Below are 15,345 nucleotides of genomic sequence, written 5' to 3'. Positions count from 1 at the left end.
CTGGTGTGCCAGCCCCTCCACCCAGTTTGGTATCATCAGCAAACTTGCTGAGCGTGCACTCGGTCTCTTCATCCAGGTCATCGATGAACAGGTTGAACGGGACTGGACCCAAGACTGACCCCTGGGGAACCCCACAAACTACAGGCCTCTTCCCCATACAGAAAATCCGACTAATTTGGGTCCTTCACCCCTTGCATTAAACCCCAAACACCTACCCCTTGCCAAGCAGGGGCTGAGTCAACCACAAACCCATGCATTTATTTTAATAAATAAAATATTTTAAAATTATTAGTACTTGGACTCAACATCCACTAATTCCCATATATCTTCTAATCCTACCTCATCATTTGGATGGATCTCACAGGAACTTTTCAATCAAATGGACTTTGGGGAAGCAACTGCAAATTATTTGGGAGGACTGTCCTACAGGGAGACATAAACCTCATCTCCTTAAGCCACCGAGATACCAAAACCCAAGTAAAACCAGAATTAAGTCTTGAGCTGCAAAACCATACTACTTATTGTCTCCGCCGAAGTGAAAAATCACTACAGGCCTTACCCAGCGTTTTGTGAGGTCTTAATAAACTCAGCTATTTATTACGTTGATGCTTGTTAATATGAAAAGAAATATTAATATAATTCAAAATATGTAATCAAAGACGACAGAAGGGTCAGGTGTGGGTGCTGGGAAGAGCCGTATCAGGGTCTGGGAGCAATTCCCAAATCCCAGGACCTGCAGGTCCAGCCTAAAGGTGCTTTGAGCTTGGTATCAACTGCCACGACCTATGAGCAGAGAAACCTCCGCCCTCAAAACAAGGGCTGGAACAGGGTCAATTACAACCCTCAAAAGTCACCTCCTGGGAGAATATTTCTTGGCAAAAGAAACCCCCAACTATTGGCAGCTTGGGTTTGAATGCGCTAAAATGGAACTCAACTGTTTTGTTTCTACTCTCACGTATTTAAATGATGAGCAATTTCATTGATCTCACACAAGTCAGAAGCCACCGCCAAAGGGAATACCCCTGGCTTTTGTTAATTCTAGAATCATTCAAGGAACTTGTAGTATTTCCATCAATTCAACAAATGAAATTACATTATCAAACGCTGACCTTTTTACCTTCCCACTGTCTATAATGTCATTTCCAACTTCGATTTGGGTAACGGGCAATTAAACCATCTTTTTTTTTTTTTTTTGCCTCACTTCTGCATTTTAAATATTTTCCAGAAACTTAACCAAAGAATGTAGGACAGAAGCATTGCATTATTCCCAGCACTGTATCAAAAGAAAAACTGCATGAAATCTTGACATTGAGATTTTCTCCCTCGCCTCAAACTGTGCCAAATCAGTCACTTTTATCCAATCCTTGTTACAGCAACAGAGGGGATAAAATAAAGTTATTGCTGCTTAGTTGCAATACACTAAATACAAAATGCATAATATCATAGTAGAGTGATTTTTTTTTTTTTTTTAGTTTATGTAAAACGTGATATGTTAAATCAAAGACAAACCCAGGGGGAACAACAAGGGTGAGTCCAAGTGGGAAATTGGGAGCCACATCCCAGCACAAACTGGGAGGACCAGCCTCCCGTACCACAGCATCCCCCTAAGGGCACAGAATTATTAGCAAACCCACAGATCCTGATTTTGTGCCTCATTTCTTCATTGACTGTTATTATGATTTTTTTTTTCCCCCCTGCCAGGAAACTTTAAGTGTCCCTGGAAAAGTTTTATTGACTTTATTCTTTTCCTTAATGCTTGATAAGGAGAATGAGGCTGGTTATGTGATCCAAGCAAATTAAACTGGTTTTTTTGTTAGGCATGCAGTTTTGAGATAGGGAAATTTAATTCACAGCATATCGAGTTAATATGTCTTTTCTCTCCAAATCTGAACACTTCTCCAGCAGTAAAGGAAATAAAGCTTATCTGTGAATATGCAATTATTCTGTATGACAAATGTCTGATTTGTTTGGATTACAGAATTTATCTGTATACTAAAGGCAAAGAAATAACAATGTCCTATCTTTAAAAAAAAGAAAAAAGAAGAAAAACTTAAGTGTGAGCAGCACTTTCTTAGAATCAGTGGCAGAGGCCATACAAACGTGTTCCTATAAACACAGGCATTAAGGCTGCTCATAATGGCAAGGAACGTGTGAGAAAAAACAAGGAATGAAATAAAACACTGTTGTACGCAGACATTTCCCCTAGTTAAATCATACAGGGCTTCATTTTGAAAGGCTTTATTAACAGTTTCTGTTATATTCCATCACATGGAATTCTGCAGGCCCAGAACAGAGCACCATGTGGACAAACAGCTGGCAATGCAACTCAAATATTTTACATCCATTTTACAGGTTCACTGACAGGGCAGGTTTTTGTTTGTTCAGTTGGGGATGTGTGTTGGGGGATTTTTTTTTTGCAATTTTTTTTCTTTTTTAAAAAAATCATTTGTATTTTTATTTATTTATTTTTAAATAAAGACTCCTTGAGAGCCTGACACTAAGGAGATACTATTATTATTATTATTATGAGATACTATTACTATTATATTGTTAATACTTCTAGCCAGGTAGGAAAAGCCCAACTCCACCTGGACCATCAAATATCTCAAACATTTATTCCACCACCCCTTTCTGCTGTAACTCCTATGGGAGCAGCTTTTCCACGACACCTCCTTTAAGACACATTGCCCTCCAACCGAAGTGTCCCATCAAATTTGAAAGGAGACGGTATTTTCACACTGAACCAGGGGCTGGAGAAGAAGATTTCCCTTCTGCAAACGGTAAAAAAAATTATTGTTTCGCTCCCCAAACTGCACAACAATCAATCAAAAATAAAAATCTGTAAGCCCTGTTCAAAACCAGATTCATTTTTCACACAGCTCCCCTCATCGTCTCAACGCGCTGGAAGAGTCAACCCGTAACTGGGAATAAAATTGTGAAGTTGTTCTTTGGGCAAAGAGAGCCTGGATATTGGCACCAGAAGCCTTGCGGCCTCCGAACTCATTAGCTGGTAAAATTAAAAGCACTTACCTCTTCGAGGACATCTGCAAGCTTACTAAGTATCTCCTCAGGAAGGCTCTGGAATGTGGGAACACTGCAATACAAGAGAAATCTCAATTAATGGATCCCTCTATACACGCCAGAAATCCAGCTGAATTTCATTTACTTTCCTGACATATTTTGCCCTCGCCATCTAGGGCTTAAAAAGCTTTCAGCAGAAAATCAGCAAATATATTGGAGATCTGATCTTCTCCTAGCAGTATTTTGTTACAATGGGAACCCACTTGCAGCAAACATCTGGAGAACCACTCATAAAGCTGGTAATCAACTAAGACTCAATTAAGGATTTACTGGAATTAACCCGTGCCGCAAACCTGCTCAGTCCCTCGTTTGGTCTCTTCTCCTGAGTAGCAAGTGACAGGACAGGAGGAAAAGGCCTCAATTTGGGCCAGGGGAGGTTTAGATTGGATATTAGGAAAAAATTCTTCATGGAAAAGGTTGTCAGGCACTAGAACAGGCTGCCCATGGCAGTGGTGGAGTCACCATCCCTGGAGGGGTTTCAAAGGTATTTAGACAAGGTTCTTAGGGACACAGTTTACTGCTAGATTTAGGTTAAGTTATGGTTGGACTCAATGATCCTGAGGGTCTCTTCCAACTGAAACGGTTCTATGACCCACAAATTTTTTTCCTGCTCTGATTCCATCCCATCAGAAAGAAACAATAATTAAAATAAAAGGCAGAAAAGATGAGCTCCAACCAGCTGATTGAGATGTGAGCGCAACAAAGCAATAACGAGCCCACCGGTCCTGGGTCCAGGACTGAGATTTAACTCAACCTCGGGCAGGACGAGGGACGTGAAGTTGGGTTTCCAAATCTCCTGCAAGTTCCCTGACCTTGAATCTCTATCTCCACAACCTCATAGGCTGCCCAGCAAGCTTGTGGAGTCTCCTTCCTTGGAGATACTCAAAAGCCATCCAGACATCTGGCCCAGGTTGGCCAAAGAGGTGGTGGATGAACCACCCCTGGAGACATCCCAGGCCAGGCTGGACGGGGCTCTGAGCAACCTGAGCTGGTGCAGATGTCCCTGCTCATGGCAGGGGGGGCACTGGGGGAGCTGGGAAGGGCCCTTCAACACAAACCGTTCTATGATTCTATGACACGGTCCCTGGCAACCAGCTCTAGGCAACACAGCTTGAGCAGAGAGGCTGGACCAGACCATCTCCAGAGGTTCCTGCCAACCTCAACCAGGCTGTGACTCTGCAGCACCTTGGCCTCGCATTCTCTATTTTCCATAAAAGCTCAATGTTCATCAATATTCCCAAGTGATGCTAAACAAAACACATAGACACGATGTACGTTCCAGAGAGAGGAAAGCAGTAGGCTAATTAGCAATGCATCTATGTGAAATATTAGCCCGAGCCTAGCACTGAGCTGATACAGCCCTACAGACGCTATTTCCAGGAACAGTTTGCTCGCACGTTGCTTTATCACGGTCCATTACATGGTGTAAACAGAGTTTTATGCTCCTAATATTAAATTGAGATCCCCAACGCGTTGCTCTCATTTCAGGAACGTTGATGATCAGGTGCAAAGTGAGGAGGGAGGGAGCTGCTGGGAGGTAAATATAACCCCAAATAAATCACATTTTTCCTTTCACACAAGGTAGCACTTTATATTTGGGATCATGTAACTGCATGAAAGTTATTCTCTGCATTTCGGGGAGCTAAAAATACAAATTAAACCCATATTTTTTTTGCAATTCTGAACACTGGAAAGCTTGTGCCTTCAGGGTAACCACCCCCAACCTGCTTTTTTATGAGCTCTAAATACTTTCTGGCTGCACAATTTGGCAGCTGCTCCTGCACTCAGAGAAAACCCACAAACAAAGCAAAGGCAGGTCTTGATTGGAAAGCCCACCAAGCAGAAAGCGCCTGGTGAACTTCGTTGTGAGCACAATTACAGCAGAATATTAGCTTAAATATATGCTGTGCTGCAGAGGAATTAGAAACTTTGGAGGCCTTCATTATTGCTTTAAAAAAAGAAATAACTTCAGCTAAATGTATTAAATGATAACAAGACATAACTGGCCAACTGAATGAAGAAAAATATGATTGTTAATGCTCTCAACAACATGTTTTGTGCCTTTTTCCCCCCTTAGGAAACACACAGGTCCACAATGGAACAAGAAGAAACAGAAATAACTAAAAAAGAATTAGATGATGTCTGGGCCTAAGTACCTAACCAAAGTTTGTTACACCAACTCCAGCATTCCCAAATGAGGGATAAACTGACAGGAGAAGATAATACTCCCAGACATCTGAACGAATTTTCCTGTGGTCCTGCCATTACACTCCCAAATTGGAGGAAAAGGCATCACAGTGTATTTTTTTCTTTATACAGATAATTATCTCTGTGCAATCCAAGGGAGCGACAGAAAACATCTATGAAAGACCAAATACGTTAGAAACAGGGAAATAGCATATGAGCTCTGAACAAATTCTAAACCTTACTATTGAAAACTAGGAAAATTTCCTAAGAGAAATGCTTACAACTTCAACACAGCCATAGAGCAGATAACGGGAAAATCAACTTGTTGGCAAAAACTCCAAGTACATCACGTCACAGAATGACACAATTAATTATCACAGATTTATGGTCATTTATGATGGGCCAGTATCGTCCTGAACAGCTAGAAGTGACAAGACAGCCAAATTATATTTGAGTCTCATAAGAAGAAGTCTTACAGGACTGTCCCTCACTTTACTACCAAAAACCCCTGTACTGAACAAACGTCTTTATAAAAAAGCAGAGAGAAAGCATTTATTGACCTGTTAAAAGTTGTTACAAATTCAGGCCAACAGTGCTGCGGATAACACCAACAGAAAAACAAGATTAGAAAAGATGCTCGAGTGTATAAGATGGTATTGAAAGTTTTTGCTTCCTTCTCCAGGTCAATAAAAATATCCCCCCGCTCTCTCCAAGACAACATTAAACAGATTCATAAAATAGATTCTTGCTCGGTTCCAAAATCCACCTGTATTAGTGAAAGATTTTCATCCAAAAAACCAATGTTTTGGAGATTCTTTCCATGGGGGTACTTGCACTCAAAGGAAAATGGAGCCTTAGCTCTAAAGGGAGAACTTAGAGGAAAACAGCCGAGCTGCAAATAGCCAAACACAAAACAGGAGCAGAAGAACCAAAGGAAACCTTTGAAGACCTTGCAGCACAGCGAGAGGTAAGAAAAACTATATTCAGCTTCCTCCAGTACTGTGAAATTTCTGAAAAAGTCTGAAAAATATACAGAAGCCAACATTCAGCACTCGAGTTTGGGTGTCTTCATTACTTACGACAGAAGAAATCACAGCAAACACAGCTCCATCTCAGCCAGAAATGACTTGCTCTGAGCCTAACAAAGCAGGATCAAGTGAACCCCACCTTTCTCAGACAAGTTCTTCTCCAACTGCTTCTTAAACCCCATCAACGCCACAAATTTTAAACCAGCCATGTTACCAACTCCAGATAGTAACAACTGCTACAGCTAGGAAAAACAGTATTTTGGTGTCTAATGCTGAAGTCTCACACCAAAGTTTAAAACTCCCAACTTTTCTGCCTACCTGCAGCACACGTGAAGAACTTCATTCCACTTTTCTCCACATCCATCTCCCACTTTGCCCAGGACCTACGTCTATTAGAGACTAAGCCCTAGCAGCTTACTCAGCCCTTTCCTACAAGTCCTGCTGTGGGCTTTCTCCAGCTGCTTCTTATTCCACACAACGAGGAGCAATTTCTCCACCTGCGCTGATGATATTATCGAAAAGTTGGCCTGAAAGGGAAAGATCTGCTAAGGTGGGAATCCAAGCCCATCTTGTTCCTCCTCAGGGAAGTGGCCGCTCCTGGGCCAGCAAGAAGATGCCCAGGGCCTTCTCTGCTGCCTAAGCCTTTAAACATATTTTGAGATTAATGGGTAAAGCGCTCAATCGGAGAAGAGGCTCCAGCTTTGCTACAATTTCCCCCATGCAGCAAAGAGCGGAATGGTGATCAGCACTGCACCACCTGATGCCTCTAACACTTGATTAGTCAAAAAAAAAAAAAAAGAAAAAAACCAAACCAAGCCATCACTACCTGACAAGGTTATGGAATAAAGCTGGATATGGAACCGAGATGCTTTAACAACTGATGTTCTACTACAACTGATGCTCTACTCATCTGCAGCCCGCCTTGCTCCTCCAAGTTATTTATAGTGATAGGGGTATTTAAAAAACTTTCTACCAAACTATTTATGCCTATTTTATAGGCTCCCTTTGCAAAAGCTCAGTCCAAGTTCCACGTGAAGCTCCAGGCCACCCTACAAAGGTAGCACGTAACAAGGCAAACCAGATCCCTACCTTAAGGAAGGGTTTACGAGCAATAAAATTGAGTTTTAACAGCAAATGCCAAAGAACCCAGTGGTTTTTGTTAAATCGATCCACAAACATCATGACGCTTTATCCCAAAAGACGTGTGGCTGCCACCGCAGGTAACACAGGGTGAGGAGCAACCTCGGACCTTCTCCAGTCTCAGGAGACCTCAGTAGACTCTTCTTCAAGTGTGAAAAGGGGACGTAGCTGCTCACATTGGCAGCGAGAGGTGGCTTTTTGCTGGCTGTATTCCATGCTTTCAGCTATGGGATATTTTGTAGGGAATGACAGTCCATATATGCGGTGAGGGCACCGTGGGGAGTTGCGAACGGCCGAGCAGCTATTGCGCTTGGCTCCCAAAGCGACACGTTTTCACAGAGGGCTCAACGTGCCGAGCAGAAGCTGCCAAAATAGGGGAAAAGGGCTGCGCCAAAATGTGCACATCGAACCTCCAACCTGAAGGCGGCGGGAGGAGGCGTGAGAGGTCAGGTTTCCATCCCTGGTGACCTGCGGTCACCGAGCTGCTCTCAACTTTCAGGTAGAAGCGACATGCCCCATCAGGAAAGCTTTGATTCGCTCCATGGGATCACTCTCGTACTAAACCAGCAAGAGCTTCCAAATAATCCTGGCTGTAACCCAAGGGGTTGATTTTACCCGAAAAAATCCTCGGTGGCAGAGCTGCCAGCACCCCGACACGACATTTATCTTCTGACACACATGAAAACTGTGCAGGGTTCTTGGCTGTCCTCTTCCTTCAGCTCAACACAAAAGCAGCTATTCACTTTCTTAATGCATTTCGAGATGCGCTCCCGAAACTTTTGAAGGGTGTTCATTGAAATTGCTCATCCAGCTTTGCAGTCGGCGGCAGACGGTCCTCATGGTTAACTCTGAAACAAACCCTTTATCTTTTATTATTGGTTGGCACCAGAACAAATGCGGTTGTTGTTGCCGCTCTCTGCCTTGGGCCAGATGGGTAAGCAGAGTTTAAAAATCAAAACAGATCAGTAAAAGGAAATAAAGTCTGTCTGCATTCCCTGAAACTCTTGTTTTTTGCATCCAACTGGAATGAAAGTTGAAAAATGCTAATGTGCTTGTTTTCCCACATTTGGGATGCCCCATAGCACTGTCTCTCCGCTCCAAAAGAACCGAGGCTAAATCTCACCTGGCAGACGCTGGCGCTTGATTTAGGATCCTCACAAAAAATGATGTTTTGAATGACTCAAGCTGGAAATGCTACGTACAGACATCTGCCCACTGGCCATCAAGATGTGCTGGGTAGGGACTGCTAGCTTCGTCAGTATCATCGCTTTAAAAAAAAAACCAACTAAGAAATGTATTTGCAGCCTTATTCATGAAAGTTTACAAAAATTTACTCTGCGATCTTTCACGTTGTCTTCCCTTTGCCATCTTGAACTGGGATGTGTTGCACCAGAGAACCCCATGTCCTCTCACCTTTCCCACGGTGACAACTGGCCCGAGATCTGGTTGGTATCAGTTAAAGCGGGATCCTGTAGAAGACAGTTTCAGAAGGAAAAAAAACCCCAATTCTATGGCTCCTACACCACTTTTATACCTTAAGGGAAAGATCCCGTCCCTGTCATGTAGGCTAATACAGCCATACAGAGAAAAAAATGCTGATTATGGAATAAACCCTAACCCAAGCCAGGAAGGTGGACAGCAGAAGCGCAAAGCAAGACCTGGCTCTCTGTTTTGCATCGTCCCATATGTGTCATTCCATTCCAGTACTTTAAAAACGCATTACAACCCTGGTAAGCAAATCGCGTGCTGAGTTTCAGATCATCAGCACAACCAGGGCGCTTGGAGATACCACGGGGATTAATTATCCCGTGTCGGACGTGCCCGGCAATGCCAGAGCACTGAGATCATCCAGTGACTGGACTGTGTATCAGCTTGTTGGGGAGAGAGTGCAAAAACTGTAGAGGAGGTGGTAGGACAGAGGGTCTCTCTTCGAGAGTGAGGACAAGTGCAGGTAGCGCCTGAGGCCACCACGGGTGCAAGGGTTCCAACGCAGAGAGCTGTATAGCCATTTTTTGTTGCAAACTATTGCATCAAAATACAATTCTTCTATTCCGGCTGATTACTAGCAGGATAAACTGCTTTTTCAGTAGAAGTGGCTGGAAATAAGTTCAGGAAAGGTATATTTAGTGCTCCAGAAACTCAACCCTTACTCTATTACAAATATCATTGGTAAGTCAAGGCTCGTTTTCCTGAAGTGACTTCCTCCACGTTTTGCTTGGCTTACAGAATATTAGAGAAAAAAGGAGAAAGGGGGATGGAGCGACAGCCCCTCACGCTCACATTAATTACCCTTACGTCTGGCCTTGAAAGCAGCTCGTAGGATGCAACTCTGAGGAAGAAAGAACAGGTCTGCTCTGCTGAAGCTACAACAGCATTAAAATAATTTGCCATTTTTAATCTTGAAGAGGGCGAAAATGTTAAAGCTACAGTTTTAAAGCCCTGCCACTCACAACATAGACCTCATTCTGGGAAATCAACTCCTGAAAGGGGTTTGTAGTAAATTTTTTTTCTCCCAGGCATGTGGTTATATCCAAAGAGCTGCTACGCGTATGAAAACAGGAGAGATGCAGAAAGCGAATGAACTGATCTTTTCCCTTACGAACGAAAGACTGAAGCAAAGCCAGTGCGATGAGTTGCGTTTTTCCCCTGTTGTGGCGAAAGGATAACAGCGATGCTAATGGATGAAGCGCTCCGCTGACATCCCGAGGCCAACATTCTGATTTCCCCGTGGGGAAAGCACATGGGCCATGCGAAACGATTGCAAGAGGATGCGATTGCACAGCCCCATTTTGGTCCAGGCTCTGTTCACATTCAATAAGCTGCCCGGCTACTCTGGAGTATTATTTTCCGCTGCTTCTGTCAATCCCCGTCTTTCCCTGACAGGGGTTCATTTTCAGCCCTTCCAGTGCATCTCATTTGGCAGTCACCAGGGAGATTGTACCATTTAAACGAAAAAAAAAAATAAATTGTTGCTGTCACGACGAGAAGAAAGGAGAGGAATTAGTAGGTATGTAAAGCCCTTCACCCATTTTACATGCATTCACTCAAGATTATTCATCTTCAAAAGGACAATTGCTCTCCCAAAGAGCTACAAAGGCTCAAAAGGAACCACAACTTTGGGAATGTCACTGAACTTTAAGGAGGGACAATGTTGGTTACTCGTCTCAAGACAGAGGATTCGTGCTGCTCCTGTGCCAGCCCACGGAGCCAACCCAGACTTGCTGTTACTGTTTGTTACGGGTCATTTTCCTGCTGTAGCAGTTGGTATTTCTTCATATTTGCAAATCAAATCATACCCGTAGTCCTAAAGGAAGGCTTCCAGCTCACTTATCTTTTCCAAAATTATTATATAGTTATGAAAGATAAGAGCTGTTCGAGGAGCCTCACACCCCTGTACCCTGCATGTTTCATTTCCATGATCCTGCATTCGCGATACAGCGAAAATGAAATTGTCCGTGGCTTGCAATGTCACTATTACCTTTTCAAAACAGTTTATTGTCAAGGGGTTACTCTCCAGTAATTTTTCCCCATTATCTGGGAGATTTTGTGGGAAATGACCCCCCACCCTCCAGCCTCGGCGCGCAACCCCGAAGGGGGGCACCCATTTCTGCTTCTGCATCTCCACTGAAACGAGAAACGCATCCCTGCGGCGCCGCAATGAAGTCGAACAAAAGCCATCATCTCCCGCCAGACGCCAATACCGTGCCTAGAAAACGAAAAGACGTTTGCGACTGGCTCTTGTGCTGTGTCTCAAAAAAGAGCTCCTCAAACGCCCATCAATATTTCGAAGACACGGTGGAGTTTAACGAAGCGACAAGTCGCATTTGCATGCACGGTCCTCTTTGTCCCACTCCTCCAAATTGGGTATTTACGTCTTCAAACCCAATTGAAGGCAGGCGTTTGGCTCTAACAGATGTCTACTGCACTTGACAGCAAATTGTCATAATAATATCTTTTTCACAGAGACACTGACAATACCATTTCCAAAGCACGAACCCTGTTTCACGACGTTCGCTGCTGTTCTAACGCTGCTTCCCGCCTACATGCTTTTCACCGTCACCATTAAATGAATGTATTAAAGACATTACCATAGTTTTCTGTCTTCATAATTACATATATACAAAAGAAAAATACGCCGTAAATATTTCTAAGGTCATCTGAGTCACAAGCATTCCACATTCTTCCGCAAAACTTCTTCCAGCGCCCACTAAACCAAAGGGACCTGAGAGTTAGGTCCCTAATATTGAACTTTCAAAGAAAAATTACTCCCCGACACAGATGACTGAAGCTACACGATTCACAAAGCGAGCATTAAAATGTCTAAATATCTTCTTTTTGTGCTATTGTTAATCACAACAAGAAGAGTCAGTTGACTTTTTGTGTTATAGGAACTGAATAATCTGGAATATTCCTGCCTGACACATTCCTATATCGCAAGTTGGCGGGGGTGACCCCTTGGTTGGCAGCAGCATCAATTGGCAGACGCAGCAAAAAGCAGCAGAATTTTCTTCGGGTGCAATCTGGAGCTCCTTGCTCTCTATCCCCGTCCCTAGTGTGGTTTAAAAGACGCACAGATGAGGTTCTCAGCGACGTGGGTGAGGGGTGGACCTGGCAGGGCTGGGTTAACGGTTGGACTCGATGATCTCAAAGGTCTTTTCCAACCAAAACGATTCTGTGCTTCTGTGATCTGAGATGATTTACTGAGGAACAAGTCCAAACAAAAGCACTTTTGATCAGCAGATCACCACTGAGAGTAAGTCTTCCAGGTACTGACGTACTTACCTCCCCTGTAGAGAAATAAGCTACAAAAAAGGCACCAGAGTCCAGAACTTGGTTTCTCTTTGTGGTGCAAACCTACGACAGCCACGCTTGCATGAATTTATGAGGGTGGCCCCATGTAAACTCATCTCAGATTGCTTGACAGAGGCATTTGAGACCTTCCTACAGACAAGAAGGGTTGGTGCAAACTCCAAGTAACACCAGCAACTACTGCAAGACAACCAGGACATCCTAAACCAGCCTAATTCGGTGATTCTAACCCAACACATTGACGGGCAAAAAAATAACCACTTTCCTCCTAATTTGTACCCTGCACAACCCCGGGGCAGCATTAAATAATGACTCCTCAGTTGGAGACACAAGAGGAACAGCGACTTCGAGACTTGCCCGACACACAAATATGCGGCCAGCAAATCCCCTCCTATTTTAAGCTCATCTGTCGGGCATAGCGGAAAGGACGGCACCAGCGTTATTGATTCGGGGCTGTAATTCAGGAGGTTCATCCTCTGCGAGGCTCCGAAGGCTCACAGATGGCGGCTCCTCTTAATCCCTTATTTCTAATGGCTTTTATTCGTACTCTTGGGAATGCGGCTGCTGTTGCTCTTCATCTTTTTGTAGAAGAGCTGTTTTCTCTAAATGCCTGTTATGTTACAGGGACCTTTGCCTGACTTGAGTTTGGATCTGCTTGAAATGCATAATACTACATGTTTTAGGAGGCTCTGCATACCAAATACCTTTAAAATGCCTCTAAAGCCATAACTGGTACATGTCTCTTTTGCCAGGATATGCTTCAGTCCCCTTATTGAATTAAAGAGAAGAATGATTTATCTTTGAGTTCACGATGGTGTTGATTTTCTCCTCCACTCAGTAAAACCCTTAAGTCTCAGGAGTCCAAAATTTCCTATGCACAATAAGCCTCTGTAGCATTTCTTTTTTTTGGCGCTGAAAATAGAACGCAGCTGAATGTAAATTAAATGTTGAAGATTTTCAAGTGGCTCGGATTGTATTGGAGAAATAATCAAATAAGGTTGACAGATTCGAAATAAGGTTTGAAAATTCAATTATTTAAGAAAACATAATCTTGAGCATATTACTGACAGGCAAGCAGTATAATGGGTAACAAAAAACCCAAACCAAAACAAAAAAATCCCCGTGCTGGGAAGACAATTTCAATTATTCAATACAACTCTATTAAGTTGCTGTCAAACAATCTTTGCTTATCGCCTGCTCTGCATTTGCTGGAAGAACTGCCCATCTAGGGACTGCAAGCCTAAAACCAGCTCCTAGATTCTCGATTAGAAGACATCTCTGCTAAAACCAGGCTCAGCCCCAAGTCCCTGTTGGTGCCCAAGCCACCCAACCTTCCAGCTGGAGCATCTCACCAGGGGGCTGGGATCATCAATACCCAAGGATGGTTTGCTCATGGTTGAACCAACCTCTAAAGTTTTTCCACTTGTCCTGTTTCAAAAGAGTGACAAAAAATGGTTTTGAAACTTGAGCATTTGGGAATTCTTACCAGGTACTCCCTGAGCCAACATGGTTGATATTTAGATAGGACATAATTTCAGGACTTCTGTTGCAGACATGAAGCAAGTAGAACAAAAACCTGACCCTGAAATTAGCTCACAGGTCTGTCAGTGGTGGATAAAGAATAGGAGAGTTGAATCTAAAAAGAATGAAGTTGCGATACTCATTTTTGGTGCTCAATCTTTGCTTTGAGCTCCATCACCCAGGATGTGTCGCGTTCACCCTTTTTGCTGATGGCAGCATCCAGTGAACCTGGTGATGAGCAGAGTTTGAATCTAGCACCCTATCAAAACTACTTTTAAAATATAATTTATGCCAGTCAGCTCTTTTTTTTTCCATAGAAAGATGGTCGTCATGATAAGAATACAGCTCTGGCTGACAAAGGCAAATGTGGTTATTTACTGTACATTGATTTATTCAAGGCCACACAGCATCTTGATTAAAAATGTCATTATATATGTTAAGAAGGGAACACTTTAGATTAAAATCTGACTCACTGGTAGATATCAAAACACCATTAAAAGAAGTGAGCAACTGCTGTTGAGAGCACTTCCCATAAATCCATTTCTAGTTCACTGTCATTTCTATTTTATTGATGATCATTCCTCGCATTTGCAGATAAGGCAATTTACTCCTCTCAGGTGATTAACGTCTAACAAAACGCCCTTTAATAGTCCAAGTATTCAATATCCCGTTTTTGGAACAGGCACGTAGGTCACAGCCGTGGCACCAGAGCGAGCACACAGGCACTGACTTTCTAAGGCAGCCAAGTCCCCCCGACAACAACTGCCAAAAAAGCTCTGTTAACGTGTGTTGGAATAACAAATTTGTCATTCGATATAGATTCGGAGCAGTTATTACCTAGAGGGGAGAAAGCTCAGATGGTGAATACCATCTTACAGGTGAAGGAAGGTAAGGTCCAGTGGAACTAGGGATCAGATAAACTGAGACTTTGATCTCATGTCCCGATATCTAGAAACAAGGCAAATACTAGAACAGCATTATCTGGGACAGAGCCGTCTCCATTTGGGAGCCTGTAAGACAAGGTTGAATATTTTCTTATAAAGACATGGTTTTCCCTTTTTCTAATAAAAACTGGGTGGCATATGTCTGTGGAGGTTGCAATGACCTCAGTGGCTTAGGGAGACTGTTATTGTTTAGTTGTCCCTTAGACATCCAGGCCACCATGAAGACAGGGCTGGGAACAGTTTGCTTATAGAAACATAGAACTGTTTTGGTTGGAAAAGACATTTGAGATCATCAAGTCCAACCGTTAACCCAGCACTGCCAGGTCCACCTCTACCCCATGTCCCTGAGAACCTCATGTCTGTCTGTCCAACCCCTCCAGGGATGGTGACTCCACCACTGCCCTGGGCAGCCTGTTCCAATGCCCCACAGCCCTTTGGGGAAGAAATTGTTCCCCAGATCCAACCTCCACCTCCCCTGGCGCAACTTGAGGCCTTTTGCTCTGGTCCTGGTGCTTGCTCCTCGGGAGCAGAGCCCGACCCCCCCTGGCTCCAAGCTCCTTTCAGGCAGGTCAGAGATCAGAAGGTCTCCCCTCAGCTCCTGTTCTCCAGCTGAACCCCCAGGTCCCTCAGCTGCT

General features: G+C 43.5%; 1 protein-coding gene across 3 annotated transcripts in view; it reads right to left on the bottom strand.

Moving 5' to 3' along the window:
- The window catches only part of PRKG1 (protein kinase cGMP-dependent 1), a 432,157-nt gene that overhangs the window by 137,665 nt on the left and 279,147 nt on the right, over nt 1-15,345 (bottom strand). For all 3 annotated transcript variants that reach the window (XM_065639324.1, XM_065639331.1, XM_065639325.1), the window contains one exon: nt 3,031-3,094. In XM_065639324.1, the coding sequence (XP_065495396.1) occupies nt 3,031-3,094 (64 nt within the window). The remainder of the gene's footprint in view (nt 1-3,030; nt 3,095-15,345) is intronic.

Source organism: Caloenas nicobarica, chromosome 7 (genome assembly GCF_036013445.1).
Source record: "Caloenas nicobarica isolate bCalNic1 chromosome 7, bCalNic1.hap1, whole genome shotgun sequence".
NCBI lineage: Eukaryota > Metazoa > Chordata > Aves > Columbiformes > Columbidae > Caloenas > Caloenas nicobarica.
The sequence above is the reverse complement of the archived record's forward strand: the minus strand, read 5'-3'. Positions and strand labels throughout refer to the sequence as shown.